This window comes from Amblyomma mixtum, chromosome 1 (genome assembly GCF_055824585.1).
Source record: "Amblyomma mixtum isolate Tamu chromosome 1, ASM5582458v1, whole genome shotgun sequence".
Lineage (NCBI taxonomy): Eukaryota > Metazoa > Arthropoda > Arachnida > Ixodida > Ixodidae > Amblyomma > Amblyomma mixtum.
Window position 1 is genome coordinate 4,054,491 of NC_143012.1, and position 15,491 is coordinate 4,069,981.

General features: G+C 46.6%; 1 protein-coding gene across 3 annotated transcripts in view; it reads left to right on the plus strand.

Annotated features, from left to right (window-relative positions):
- The window catches only part of LOC149365290 (uncharacterized), a 52,021-nt gene that overhangs the window by 30,894 nt on the left and 5,636 nt on the right, over positions 1 to 15,491 (plus strand). For all 3 annotated transcript variants that reach the window (XM_089541835.1, XM_089541828.1, XM_089541843.1), the window contains 5 exons: positions 2,417 to 2,581; positions 6,384 to 6,530; positions 9,662 to 9,783; positions 11,586 to 12,134; positions 13,656 to 14,566. In XM_089541835.1, coding sequence (XP_089397961.1) covers positions 2,417 to 2,581; positions 6,384 to 6,530; positions 9,662 to 9,783; positions 11,586 to 12,134; positions 13,656 to 14,566 — 1,894 coding nt within the window. The remainder of the gene's footprint in view (positions 1 to 2,416; positions 2,582 to 6,383; positions 6,531 to 9,661; positions 9,784 to 11,585; positions 12,135 to 13,655; positions 14,567 to 15,491) is intronic.

The following is a 15,491-nucleotide window of genomic DNA, read 5'->3' on the forward strand; positions in this document are numbered from 1 at the left end:
TCAGCCACAAACCCATAAAGCATGCTGTTAGTCAGACACTTGTCTGCTCCTCAGTCAGGGCCAGCCTCAGTCAACTGTGCTTAGTCGGCAGCATATGATATTTGAGTGTCACAACCACTATCGAAGGAAATTAACTGATGCTGATTGGTGCGCTTTTGTGAGCATTTTCAAGTTTAGTACTGCCCAGTCCTGTGCCCATTTGCTGTCCTTGCCATTTGCTGCTCCACTTGAACTCTTTCAGTGCCCACTCTTTCTCAGTGGCCGGCACCAGCTTCTCTCAACTTTCCCCATGTGCGCTTCACAGCCTCACGGTCATCCAAAGGTTCTAGCAGCTCGCATGTCTGGTGGTGAAGGTCTTAGCTATCTTGAGGAGCAGCCAGAAAGGAAAGGCATATTTTGGTTCCAAATATAAATTGAGATGTGTCTCGAAGTCGATGAAGTAAGGAAAAAAAGCTCATTATAGTCGTGCAGATACTGTACACTAGAGCTGTGCACGGGCTCGGGCCTTGCGGAAGTCTATTCACCCGGGCCCGGGCCGGGCTCTGGCCATGGTATATTTGTCTCGGCCGGGCTTCGCGATTGCTCCTGCGTGGCTCCAGCCGCGCTACTGTTGCAAGATTCGAAACTAATCTCCACATGAGTGGTCTCACGAGCCCAAATGACACTGCACAAAGGAAGGTGAGGTGTGTCGAACCGAAGGCACTCGCAAAAGTACCCTCTGCCACACGTTGACGGGGGCCGGGTGGGAGGGGTGGGGTCATTATCACATGAGTACAGGATTCTCGCTCGTGTGGCAACAACGACGTGTTGTGACCATTATCTTCTTGCTCGCCATGGTTACCTGCGTAGGCGCATAGTTTAGTTGCCGTCACGTGAATGCACGGAGGTCGCGCGACTCGATTCGTCACGGAGGACAGCGAAATCGGGCATCAAACATGTCGCTGGCGACTCATTGGGGTCGCCCCCTCCGTGACGATTCGAGTGCCTCCGCGAGTCACCAGAGTGAAATTATCTCTTTCTGTTTCATCGTCACTTCAATTTCAGTTTTGCATGCCTTTGCTTCAATGTCGTTGAAGCAGACGGTAAGGAGCCTGCATTTTTGGTCGTGAGCCCAACTTCGAAGTCTTCTCAGCAGCAGGGTATCGTCCAGACTTCAGTCCGTAAAAGAGACGGCACGTAGCAGGGCACGCAGAAAACTTGCTTCCTTGTTTTCTCCATTCCCTCACGCACTTTTCTGACACATCAAACTTCCGCCCTGCAGTAATGTTGTTTTCCGACTTGGAGTACAGGATTGCTTGTCGCTTGAAAGCCGAGGTGGCATTGTAGCATCCGTTCGGCAGAGACACAAACCAGACACGCCACTGCTAGTGACTGTCATCTCGGCGAAATGACACGGAGAAATGGCAAAAAGACGCTCAAAAACGCGCGAAAACGTTTCTGCATTTATTTGACTGGTCACAGGGTTTACAGTATATTTACTCGCGTAATTTGCCCTCTTGCGTAATCTGCACACCATAATTTATTGCTCGAGTTTGTAAGAAAAAAAAATTACTTTTACTCGCACATCTTGTGTGCAAGGCAGGATTGGGAACATTGGTGCAGCTGTGTCGCCGTATACTGTCAGTAACCTCCGGCACTAGGACCCCAAACTACCGAACCGTTGCTTGCTGTTCTGTTCGTCACTAGTCAGTCGGCTCACATACAGTGGTGCCATTTTATCGCCTGTTATCTTTATTTGTCTCTAAATGCTGGCTTTGCACATTTATTGCTTTGAGCTGCACATTCCTGCTCTAATTCCTGCGTATTCAGATTTCTGTTTTTTCAGCAGACTCGCTTTAGTGCCGTCTCTGACAGCTGTTATGTAATTATGCGTGCATGGGGCGTGATATTATCTGTGGCAGGTCAACTTTACGCGAGCGTGCATATAGGTCGGCTCTGATTATTATTGTCCCCCCCCCCCCCGCCACTTTAGGAACGTCGTTAAAAAAAAAAGTAGACTAGTTAGAACTAATGGCCTTTTGCTATATACTTTAACTGCTCATAAAAGATTGCTTCATTATGCAGCCAGTCATTATGGATGGAATTTGGGCATTTTCCAGGGGGTCCTACATTCCGCTCTCTCTTGCATGCACATTGAGCGTGCACATTGAGCATGCACGTTAGGCAGAAATGGGTGGAAGCTAAGACATGTTGGGCCTCTGTTGTCGTGTCACATCCTTGTCTTTTGTGCTGTTTTCTTTACTTTGTGCACCAACTAGCCCACCAAAAAGCCGTGCTGGACCTCTGCACACATTTTGAAAGGCATTGGTGTTCCCTAAAGCTAAACACATTGACAGCCCCTGGTTTAGACCATGGGCATGTTTAAACTTGCATGAGCAAGGCACTTATTGGCGCCCTCCGCTCTTGTGTTCTGCAGACCAGCTCCGGGAGAAGGCCAGCATTGCTGTCCCACCCGAGTATGGCCGCACCATGTTTGGTGTCATGGACGAGACGGGCACGCTGCAGTATGGCCAGGTTTTTGTCCAGTACGCCCGTGACCTTGCACAATTCTCACCCGACGATGATTACATCGTCCTCAAAGGTATGGCTCACAACATGGTAGCTCCTCCTCCAGTTTCTGTGAGATTTCGCAATACCACTAACTGATGTGTTCTTGAGATGCCACTGAGACTCGATGAGAATGTTAATGCATGTTAGCTGCTGGTGGTATTATTACAGTTGAAACTTTTTTGACAAGCCTTTTAGGCACGCATTGCACTTGAAGCATGTAGCACCTGAACAAAAGGGTGTCGCATTTTGCATAGTGCACAAAAGCTCTCAAACGTACAGAGGCCAGTTCATGGGTGTTTTGTGCCAGTCCTTTCAGCTGTGTCTCTGTTTGAGAGAGCATGAAGTCAGGTACCTCATTGCACACAGTATTAGTCTAAGTAAGGGGGATGCAAGAAAACTGGTGTGATGCATCTTTTCTCAGTGTTTGGTTGCCATGTCAGACAGCACCCAGTGTCCCGTTTTGTGGTTGCTACCCTAGTACAGTGCACCACAGGTGGCTCATATCCTTTGCCGCAGCAAGTCGAGGGCTCTCCGTGGCTGTCCACCTCTCATGTGCGGTTCCAACTGTGTGGCAGGGGGGACTGCGATGCAAATGTGTCGTCACCAAAGTTAGATGAAGGGTTGAGAATTACAGGAAAACTGAGATATAAAAGGCTGTTAACTCTTTCTTTACCATGGGGAAAATGACCATTTTTTGTAGGTTTGAGTAGCCCTTTTTTTGTCTGCAACAACTATTGCCTTTAAAATTGAATGCGATAGATGAAATCAAAGCTAAGTAAGTATGCTTTATACTCATAAGATTGAGTAATGAATTGCGTGTTGTAACAGAAAATTTAATTTGCCAAAGACAAGGTTTTAGGAAAAAAATTGAACAAAACTTGGAAACACGCTTGTATCTGAAGAGAAAAAAAATGTAATGAATTTTATGAAATTGTTGGTATTCTATTGGTCATTAGGTGAAAATAATCAAGCTTCTATCTTGAGTAGTGTTCTTGCACCAAAACAAAAACTGGAAACCCTGTAGTTGGGCATCGTAGCATGGCTGCCTATGTTTCAGCTTCCGTCGTCACTGATGTCGGAACTGAATTCCGACAAAAAGGCAGTATCTTCAGACTTGCTGCTGCTTGGGTCGTCGATAAAATCAATTGCAGTAAAAAAGGGGTCCCGAGATTTGCGGCGTTTTAGAGCGTGCGTCGCGCATGCGGGCAGTGCCAAGTAACTTTGATGCTGCTGTGTCTTTAGAGCGCATTCAAAAAATGCCGCTTTGTGGGAAAAAAAGAACTACATCGAAAATGCAATTTCATTTGTCCAATTACAAGCCAGATCATGTAGTGTGCCTAAGCAGCACAGTAGGCGCCGAAGTTGAGCGGCGAAGTCATCGTTAGAAGGCAGTGAGTGTGGTACCGCATCTTCCTGGGTCTTTGCAGCACATTAAAAAAATTCCACCTTGTGGGACAAAAGAAAAACACATTGAAAACGAACCTTCATTTCTTTGACTACAAGCCAGATGCGCCGCATGCCCGTAAGCAACAAGGAAGGTTCCGAAATCAGTGCATGAAGTCATTCCCACTAACGATGCTCACTGGATGTGGTAGGGAAAGAGTTAAAAGGATACTAAACAAAAAAACTGAAAATATTGAAAAAGCACTACATTTCATTTGCAAGATATGATTACCGAAGTATGTAGTCATGTATTTTTCATGTTTGGTGTGTGGCCGCTAGGCCGCATTCAGTACGCTTCTGGCTACCAAGCTGGCAGACATGACGCCACACCTACCCTCAGCATAGGCGTAGGCAAGCTGGTTGGCAGTACTCAGTTAAGGATTCCCCATTTCTTCCCTTGCTTACGAGCGTGTATGCTAAACCTTGCATAAACATGCGGCGATACCAAAAAAATCAAACATTACTTTAGGTTCAGCATCCTATGTGGAACCCAGATGAAAATGCAGTTTCAGCGGGTTGGGTGCGAGATGGCACTACCAGTACCCTGCTTGTGAAATCCTTTCTTTTTTTTTGCTGTTTTTGCGGAGGGTGGAGATTTTCGATTCATCCTGACTGATTTCGGGAAGTAGTCACCCAGAGTGTACACCCGCGACATGCAGGCAGAGAATCTTGAAGCATAGGCATGAGGAAGTCGAATGAAATGCACTGTACAACGAAGGAAAAGCATGTCTAGATGCGTCTACTTTCGTATGGCCTGTGCGACGTGTAGAGTTCACGTCACATCCCGTATTATGAGAGCTTTCACAAGCGGCCGCTGGGTGTGGCGATTTGAGAAATATTCATTAAAATAATTGCTTTCTGCTCATTCATGTTTCAAAAGAGTGTTGTGGTCACTCTCAGTGCTGCAGCTATCATTTGGCCCAAAAATCTCTGCAGCAAATTTTCTGTCCTCTATCTCATTGAGGTAGAGCAATCGCTGACAGATTTTTTGGACTCTGTAGCATCAGAAAAATAATCCAAAATAATCAAGCAGCCTGAAAAACTCGTGAACTTAAAAAAAACTGCTGTGAATAGACTCAGAACTTCACCGTTCCCCGTGTGTATTTTACAAGTGATAATATTGGATTGTGTTTAAGCCAGAGTCAAGCTTCTGACATGTTGGCACCACTTCACGTCACCAGTACCAGACCGTGCAAAGCGGCCGCAGGTGATGCCGTAAACACACCGTGTGAAGCAAGAAGAGTGTGTCTTCCCATTGGCAATGACGGTTGCCTTAGACTGAGAGAGAGAACCCACAAGAAGGGGCGAGGTGAAGCAAGCGCCTCCAGCTGCACCCCCACCCCCAGTCTACCCCGCTCCGCATGAAATGTCCTCTCAGCCGACCTGCCTCTGTCTCGTTTTCAATGCGATCGTGCACTCTTCTTTGTAGGCTGCCTCAGTGGCAACGAATTGCATGCTGTTAACTTGAGCATCAACATTGAGGACCAAATAGCCAAGCTTGTCCAAGCCAGTCCATTCCGATCCTTTCCGTTTAAATCCAAGATTCCGCCTTCAACGGCATTGAAGGGCCGGCTGTTTGTGATCTCGCTGCCCGCTCATGTCTAGGCTGGGTCAAAGAACAAACTTTTAATCGCAATAACGATCTTGACAACACTGATGGCATCTACTTAAGTCTGATTTGTGCATCAAATATAGCTGTCTCAAAGTGCTCAGTAGGTAACTCTTGGCCAGCAAGAATCCACCCGGTATGTGCCATTCTTCAACGTTAAAATTGACGGGGGATCCCTGAAAAAATCTACAGAGAATGTACTACGTTTGAATCAGTGTGAAAACTTGGATTTCTGCTATGTAGAAGACAACAAAAGGGCAGTGCCTCCGAATGAGGCAGATAGAAGCTGATGGAGTAGACGCTGTGTAATGCACAGCGCGAGAATTTGATGCAGTTTAACACGAGGCTTGTTCGGCTGCGGCGATAGCCTAGTGGTCTTGTGCAGCGGGTTTTGAAGCTGATCTGCTTGCTCCACTGCGGGTTGACTTTCAGTTGTGAATATTGATCCGATTTCTTTTTCTGCCGCCTTTTTCTGTGCTCCCGAGGTGCACATACAGGATACGATTTTGCTAGGCTCTGAACCTCCAGTTAGTGCTTTTGCATTATAAGCACGTGATCCAGCAAACTAGGGCAGGAGAGTTGTTTGCAATATAGCATATGAAGAAAACATAGCACTGCATGTGCTCTGTTTTGCCAGTCCCTATCGGACAGCGGAAATTTAGTGGAATGAAGCGAAGTGTGCACACACTAGTAAGTTTTGCTGCTTTATCATTGGCTACTGTTGAGGAGGATCTTTACATTTACTTCTTTGCGATAGCTTAGTGTATTCATTGCTTCGCAGGTGACGTGATTGTGACCAAGAACCCTTGTGTCCACCTGGGTGACATCCGCAAGCTTGAAGCGGTGGACGTTCCTGAGCTGCACCATATACGCGACTGCATCGTGTTTCCATCCATCGGCAAGCGGCCCCACCCCAATGAAATGGCTGGTGAGGTTGCTGCAATGCTGATCCGCTGAGTGCACTAACCTGAGAGTCTGTATTTCAACATGGCAGTGTTTAGCCATGGCTAGGGCCTCTTAATTTTCCATGGCAGAGGTTTACAATTCCACGAATTCATAGTCAAAAATCCGCAATATTCTGCTGGAAGCATAAAGCACGTAATATAAATATGTGGCTTTACTTTTAAACATGCCTCGTATGTGCCAGGTGTACGGCTTCATTAAAATCGAATGTGGCTTTTGCAATCCTGCGTCGGGTAGTACTTCGTATTCCCTTCACTAGAAGATTGGTGCTTGTTCGACACAGCGCTCCCCCTTCCTTGCTTACTGAACTACGGTATTTACACTGTTCTAGTGTGCACCTTGTTTCCAGAAAAAATTATTTAAAGAATCACATTACCACTTGAATCTCTTACAAAAGTGAAACTACGCCAGCAAAACCCTATCTTTCATTGGCATTACAAAATGGAGGCTTGGCATGAATCTGCTGTGTAATGACTGCCTCCGTGTAAGGTCCGCACCCGCAACTTGGTAATGTGGAAAAAAAAAAAAAAGATAATAAAAGCCAGCCTAAATCATTGCTTCTTGTGCACATAACTTTGCCCACATGGTACGTTATGCTGGGAGCTGATACACAATAACTGCCTGTGGCACACTATACGACCACGCATGCGTCGCCCCGCATTCTGGACTCTGCCTTGAACCGTGAACATGCAGTGCCGCAGCGCTGCTAACTCGTCTTGTGCACTCAGCGTTCGCACTAGAAAGGACAAAACGCTATGCTGCACAGAGAAACTAGAATGGGGTGCACCCACGCTAGTGACGCATTTGTTTCTGGCAGTACACCGCCCACAAGGCTCGGGCTCTGTTTGCCCAGTGTCGCTAGGCCTGGTGCGCTCTGCATTGAAGCCACTTCGAAAGTGCTTTGAATCTAGTCACGGTTTACTATAAAAGGTCTAACCTTGTTACCAGGTCATCATCACACAACAACTCCACATTGAAGTGAATGTAACTTCCGCAAGGCCTTTGACAGTGGAGAGCACAGAAAAGCAGGCAAGGCAATTTTAACTTCACACTGATGGCTGCGGGTCACATCCGTGGCATGCCACTCCGAACCATTGGTCAGTCGAGTGCTGGATCTTGATCTTAGCTTACGATCACGTGACGTCTACCAGTAAGCTGATCTGTCAACCTGTTTTACTTTATACGATTATAGGAGCACATAAGGGACAGAGCAACGGAGCCACCGTCGGCGCCGTCACTCTGTCCCTTATGTGCTTCTGTACGATTAACACATGCTGGTTGTCAAGTGTGCATCCCATCACCCATACTTTCTATGTGTTATGTATTTGAAGGATTAGCGGGGCCTTCTCCAGTTTGTCATAGAAATACGTGTTGCCGCATAAAAAAGGGACGCATAATCAGGGCTCCACTGTTGTCGTAAAAGTTTTGCAGGAAAAATGCTGGTTTCATGCAGGGGCCGCACCTGCCAAAAGCACGAAAAAACAACAACTAAGAAATGCGGCCCTTACACGAGTATATTTTGTGCATCAGTATCATATATCGCAATTGTGGTTACCAATCGGCCTAGATCTCATGAGAGCCGCCGCGGTGGCTCAGTGGCTATGGTGCTCGGCTGCTGGCCCGAAAGACGCGGGTTCGATCCCGGCCGCGGCGGCTGAATTTCTTTGGAGGAGAAATTCGAGGCCCGTGTACTGTGCGATGTCAGTGCACGTTAAAGAACCCCAGGTGGTCGAAATTTCCGGAGCCCTCCACTACGGCGTCTCTCATAGCCTTAGTTGCTTTGGGACGTTAAACCCCATAAACCAACCATAAACCAACCAGATCTCATGAGAATCTGAAGTGTCCCATCCATCAGCAAGGCAGGCTCTGAGCTAGGCTTCAGCTGTGCAAGTTCATTACGACACTGGGTTAGAAAAAAAAAAAAAAAGGTCTTGGTGCAGAGGCAACTAGCAATGCATTTAGTGTTCCATGTTTGGCAGAAGAAAACGACTTGGAAGAGTTGCAGTGGGCTCGTTTCCAGAAATGGGTTTCCACAAAGGCAGCTTTCTATTGCCTCGCTGCTGGAGTTTTGGGATGGGTGACGGCCGCATGGTGCCTAGTTCCATCTACCATCGTCACCAAGGCCTTCAAGAAGTGCAGAATTTCAAATGTCATGAATGGCACCGCGGATGAAATTCTTTTGAGGTGTTGAACGTGACAGGAGGCTTCTGGCATAGAGCATGAGTGATCACAATTTTGCCAGCCAGATGGGGAGATGCGAGTGAGGTGATGGCGCCATTTTCTTCATTGTGACATTAGAGCAGTTCCAGTAAAGGTTGGTTGTTTCAAGTGAAAAGAAGCTTAATTTGTTTATAAAAGCATGAAAATCTGATGGTCATATAACATTCGAAGACATTGATATTTTTTTCTTCGGACCTTGAGTGAACAGGTGCGCCCTACAATCGAGGGCATGTTAGAATCTAGTAAATATTGTCTCTCTTCGATGATGTCCGGCGTGCAGTCCACGTCTACTGTTGTGACTGTGCCTGCAAGGGAGACACAGCCTTACAAAAGACCCGCACTTGTCTTCCGCTCACTTTTCATCCTTGGATGGCTCGGTGCTGCAACGATAAGTCCCCAGATCGGATGCCAAGCGTTATTTGATACTGGAGACATTTTTTTGCCACTGCTATGAATATTCTTTTCGAGTGGTGCCAGCATCAGAACTCTTCTCACATAAGAGTGTGAACGCATTGTCGCAATAGCCGCCATGCTTGTTGCTGAGGAGGTGGAGCAAGCATGTTGAAGCATTAGCAGAACTTCGTTCATTGCCAAGAAAGTTCAGAGGATTAAGCAAATTCCCATCGGTCTGTCATTCCCAACTGTGCCCGCAGCAAAAGTGATCTAAAGTAAAAGATAATACAACTTCTAACTCAATTCCATGAGAGACTCTCAACTCCACGATTTTTCATGGAATTGAGGGAAATTAGGGGCTTTAGACACAGTACACTGTCTCAACCTTTCTGTTCCATTTTTGTTTTGAAGTTAGCAGTAGTATTGACATATTGTGCAAAGATAAAAACAAAGGCAAATTTTGTTTTTTTTTCTTGGTGACAGGTTCCGATCTTGATGGAGATGAGTACTCTGTCATCTGGTACCCACGGCTTGTCTTCAAGAGGAACGATGACCCAATGGACTTCTACGACAGTGAGGGCGTGGAGAGCGAGGGTCCTGTTGAGGTGAGCTCTTCTAGTGGTTCACATTGGGAAGACCATCTTGACAGACATTTTGGGGCCAGGGAACAATGTGCAATGAAATTAAGCATGCAGTGAAAGCTCGTTAGTTCGACTCCCAGATTGAAAAGTCGGATAACACAGATAGATAGATAAACTTAATGAAAGGAAGGCAAAGAGGTCGGCCAGAGAGAGTGATATCTGGCCTGCTACTCTGCACTGGGGAAGGGGAGGTGGAGAAGAAAGAGGGTCGTGATGGGTGACGATGTGGCGAGAAGAGAGGTGAGAGTATGTGCATGCACATCTGATGGCATCACAACCATGAGTTGTGGATAACATGACAAGAACAGAGTGTTTGCCACTCTTATAATTGGGAAGGTGCAGAAACCAAGGTGCTTCAAGAATGAGAGGCACCTTCCTGTTAATTACCAAGCTGACAGGAAGGTAAACAGCACAAAGACAAAGACCGGAGCAGAAGAAACACAGGATGAGCGCTAGCGTGTTTCTTCTACTGTGGTCTTCGTCTTTGTGCTGTTTACCTTTCAATATGTACCACCAAGTCGCCTGTTTAGCTGTTTAACAGGAAGGCTTGGATGACATCAAACATTTTTCACTCCTGGCTGCATCAACTTGACCAGTGTTTTGGAGTCGAGAAACGCAAGGTGCTATTGGTTGAGGACAACTGCAGTGCTCACTGCAATGTGTCAGTCCTTGAGTAGATCAAGCTGGTGTTTCTCCCTTGGAATGGAAGTGGCCCATGGATCAGAACATAATTTAATGCATCAAATATAAATACGAAAAGCATGTGCTACAATGCATGCTTTTGTACATAGAAGCTGAGAAGAGGTACGATCTTACGCTCCTCAGTGCTTTGAACATTGTGGCATATGTATGGGCCAACACGCCTGCAACAATCATAGCAAACTGCTTCCGCCGCAGCGGTTTTGTGCCATCGGACTGCTGCGCAGAGGAAGTGCAGTTGGAAACAGGTGACGCAACCGTAGCTGTTTCAACGCTCGCCGATTACATGATCATCGATCATGGAGTTGCTGTTGTCGGGCAGCTGTCTGAGGACAAAATAATTCAGGAGATCACAGGTGCCGGCAGTGATGGCTTATAGCAAGATAACGATTGGGGACAGCTTCTCCAACCGCTGAAGTGCACGGTGAAAGAAGCCTCAGAATCCCTGTCCATGCTGGAGGACTTAGTGAACAGATTCCTAATGGTGCGCATGACACATGCTCTGTGGCACACGCACCATTAGAAATCTGTTCACATAAGCATGTGGCCGGCTGATGATGATGATGTTGATGATAATGTGCCGGAGCATATTTCATTTTTTTTTTGTTCGTTTGATATTTCGACATTCGGATAATTTGCCAATTTTTTGCGGTCCCGTCAATGCCGAATCAACGAGCTTTTACTGCGCATCAGCTTGCAAAAAAATAAATTAAAAAAAATGGGGTGCATGTAAAGAACCACTAAAGTGAGTTCTAATAATAGTAGAGTCACGTTACTGTGTAGTTATTGTTTTAATGCGTTGATCACTTCTTTGGCCCCTAGTGTAGAGCTCAGTAAGGTATGTTGACGGGCTAGTTGGTTTTTCATCTTGAAACTTGGGAAAAAACCCGCCTAGGCGCAAATGATTTCACGACACAAAAAGAGACGAGGTCTCCGTTGTCTCCTCGTCTCTTTTTGTGTCGTGAAATCATTTGCGCCTAGGTGGGTTTTTTCCCAAGTTTCTAGTGTAGAGCGAAAAAGTAAGTTTTCTGCCTTTCTTGATGGTTTTCTTTTTAATCCTGCTGCAGGTTGCCGAGATGGTTGACTTTGTGTGCAAGTACATCGAGCACGATGTAGTTGGGCTTATCTCTAATGCGCACCTGGCATGGGCCGACTGGCTCCGTGATGGCATCAGATCGAACAAGTGCTTCACATTGGCGCACAAGGTGGCTCGAGCCGTCGACTTTGCCAAGCTTGGCCAGCCTGTGAGTCTGTCGAGAAGTGAGAAGCCAGCTGCATACCCAGATTTCATGCAAAAGCACAGCGAGAAGCACACGTATCTTTCGCGACGTGTGTTGGGGCTGTTGTACCGGCAGCTCGATGGAATGGTTCTTGACAGTGCGGACCCTGTGGGTGATGTGCAACCCGACTCGCGGCTTATCATCGAAGGCCACGAGGAGCACATGGATGCAGCACGACAGGCTCTAAAGAGGTACCGGTTGAGGGTCCGGTCTCTGCTGGCGACATACGGAATTGCGTCGGAAGTGGAGGCACTCTCTGGTGCCGTGATGACCATGGACAGCCGCATTTCAGAGAAGCACGATCACACTGATGTCGCTGTGGTTGTGGAGAGCCAGGTGAGAGCTGTGCATATGCAGGAGCTTAGGAGCTCCAATCTTGGAGCGAGCTGTGAACAGTGTCGAGTAGAGGCCATTGCAGTGCTCCACAAAGCACTAAAAAAATGCACGAACTGCCATCGCTAATTGAGGGCGAAGTAGGGAAAAGATTGCAATGTAGTGCGCATACCTCTTGTAGGAGAGATATTTCTAGGCAGGCAAATAACTCTACATGATGGGATGGTGGTACAGTGCCACACAAGAGCGCAGAGGAAAGTGTACATTACACGGTTACATAAAAGGGTTGTTTTTGCTTTTGGAGCTGTAATCATGCTAATTTTTTCTAATTTTCTCAGCATTTTTTGTTCGTGGACAAATTTCATCACAGCCAAAAAGAGCCTGAGAATCGATCTTTAACAAGAACAACAATTGTATGGAACGGAGTTGTCCTCCATGTCTTAAACGGAATGGAATGCTGTGTACTTGACAGAGAGAATGTATGCTTGTGCCTTTACTGTTTGTTATTGTTCGTGAAGCGTTTAGGAGCGAAGCTGGTCTTAGACTGAAGTTTTTATTAATGAAGTCACAATTTGGAAATCTTCATGAAACTATACTAATGGTGTGCTGATTCTAAATACTTATGTTAAGCAAGTTTTTTGCTTAGAGCTTCGAAGAAATTTTGCTGCTAGGAACTTGCTGAAATGCATGCCATTTGTTTGTTTTGACTTCGAGGAATGCAATAAGGGTAAAATTATCATCCTGCCTATTGTAGGAATTGATTTATGGAGTTTTGAAACTGCAACTTCAGAAACTAAAGAAAAGTTTGTATTCCTGTTTTTGGAGTGGCAACTTCAATACCCATAACTCAAATTTTATGATAGACAGGATGATAATTTTACCGTCTTCATTCCTTGATATCACGAAAAAGCAATGGCATGCATTTTAGCAAGTTCTTTCAGAAAAATTTCATGAGAGCTATCGGCAAAAAGTTACCTAACATATTATATAGTTACACAAGCGCTAGTTTTACATGAAAATAAATGGCATATTCGGAATCAGTGCACAAAAACGTTTCCTGAAAACTTTATGGTTGTGACTATGAAATTAAAAATTGTCAGACTACCTTATCCCTTTAATAAGATTAGCAATATTTGTTATTGCATTTTTTTTATGTTGGCAAGACATACACTGGCATACTTGGTGTAGCTATTAGCGCTGCACAAAGTGGTCGGTTTTGTGCTGTGGTTGCTCCAGGGATAGATAGAGCATGGAATCATGGGCGAGTTGTTATTATTGTTGCAAAACAGAGAAAGTAGAAAAGGACAATGCCAGCCTGATGGGAAGAAGAGACTGAAATGAAAAAGGACTTGTCAATTGATGTAGTAGGGAGACAATGTGACAAAGCATATGGGTGTGAATGCAAGCTGTGAACATAATGACCCTGTCAGGATCTCCAGGGATATGCAAGCTTTTGCGATCATGCTCTTGACAATTCTTCGATTATGCACGTGAAGGCTCAGAAACCTGTACTTGCTCCCATAGGTCAAGCACATCATGGCGTGCACGCACGCCGACTTCCTCGAGGGCTTTAAGGGCGACTACCAAGAAGCCAAAAAACGGGCGTCTGCCTGGTACCGCTGTGCCTACGAGCAAGGCGCTCAGGCCGAAGGCTTTGCGTGGTGCGTGGCGGAGGAGCTCCTGGATATTCTGCATCACGCAGCACCGCTCAATGGGCCTGCGAGGGGGAGTATGAGGGACCGAGTGACCATGGCCCTTCTCCCTCGGAGAGACCAGACTGATGTCCCATTTGAGAAGGCCCTGTTCAACAACGCCTTCAAGCTGCTCATACGCTGGCTGAAGGGCAACAAGGGATGCCTCTGGGGCGACAACTCGGATGAGGCAGCGACGTACCTCAAGCGCACAAAGGCTGTGCTGGATGAGACCCTGCGGCAGCTCGACAAGAAGTTTGGGCTGGCACGATTGCGGGGGCAGCCCGCCCTGCTGCTAGTGCACTGCCTGAGGAACTTCGTGCAGAACAGGCAGCGGCGCAGCGGCAGCAGGCTGGACAGCATCCTGGCTGACCTAGCAGAGCGGACGCTGCACCGGCTGCTTTACCCGAGCCAGGAGATGAGGAACGGTGACCTTCCGCTCGAGGCCGTCACGCCTGTGGGGCCGATGCGGATGCAGACCCTGCTGCTGCCCCTCTGGAATGACGACGACTTTTTCCTGAAGACAATGCAGCAGGAGCACAGGTTCAAGCACCTCCTGCAGCACTGGATGCAGCTGAAGAAAGTCGAGTTTGTGCCCTATGAGGACCAGCAGGGGGACTGGTACCTGAAGCTAATGGCCACTGGGAGTCCGTGGGCCATTGACAGGCTGAAACGGACCATAATCCACGAGCGATTCCGTGATGAAATGAAAAAAATTCTCGCCGATGAATTGGACATTGACAGGTAAGCCGGCATAGAAATGTTGGTCGTCTGCTTTGTGGTAGATTCTGCTCCATCAGGGTGGACTGCTCGAGGCTGAGTTTTATTTTGAAACAGGAAAATAGTTAGTGATATATTTTCAAAAGGTGGTAGGATTTTAACGTAGATAAACCGAGTAAATGTGTGAAAGCATGTGTTCAATTTGGTTTTCTCATGGTTTTGCTTTGCTGGGTCCTCGGCGCGTCTGGTGACGATATTAGTTCAATGGTAGTATTGATGAAGACGATAATGTGCAATGCTCAGTGCAAGAGTGTGTTGCAGTTTAACATGACGTGTGATCGGCTGTGGTGATAGCATAGTGCTCTCGTGCAGTGGCCAGCGAAGCTGATCTGTTTGCGCCGCCACGGGTTCAAATCCCAGTCGCGTCAGTGTAGTAAAAGCTCATTAATTGAAATTCCATGAGGACACTGACACAGTTTGAATTGACCGAAGTTCAAACTAATGAAAGTGAACAGCGTATGCAGCACATTGCGATTGGGAAGCAGTCACGTAGCGAGATTACCTATTTTATTCTTCTAAAATATTCATTTATTATCTTTTGCTATTTTTCTGTGAAGGCAATGGCCAGCACCTTACGTTCTAAAGCCTACACTTATTGGAAGGCCTCTTCCCCGTCTTCAAAACTGAAAAAGAGGTTGGCAGCGCTCAGTGCGTTCAAAAAGTGGAGGGCCACATCAGAGTCATGAACGGCATGTGAGCGCCTGTGAGCATGGTCGCAAGTCTGCGAAAGTGAGCTACATGTGACCAGCATGTGACTGCCGCTTTTCGGCCAAAGTGATAGCGCAACCTTCACAACTTGTAGATTTACACTTGTGAGTTGCAGACATTGCGCAACCCTTTAGATCTAAAAGCAAGTCACTAGGACGGCCGCATGTACTTAGCCCGATTT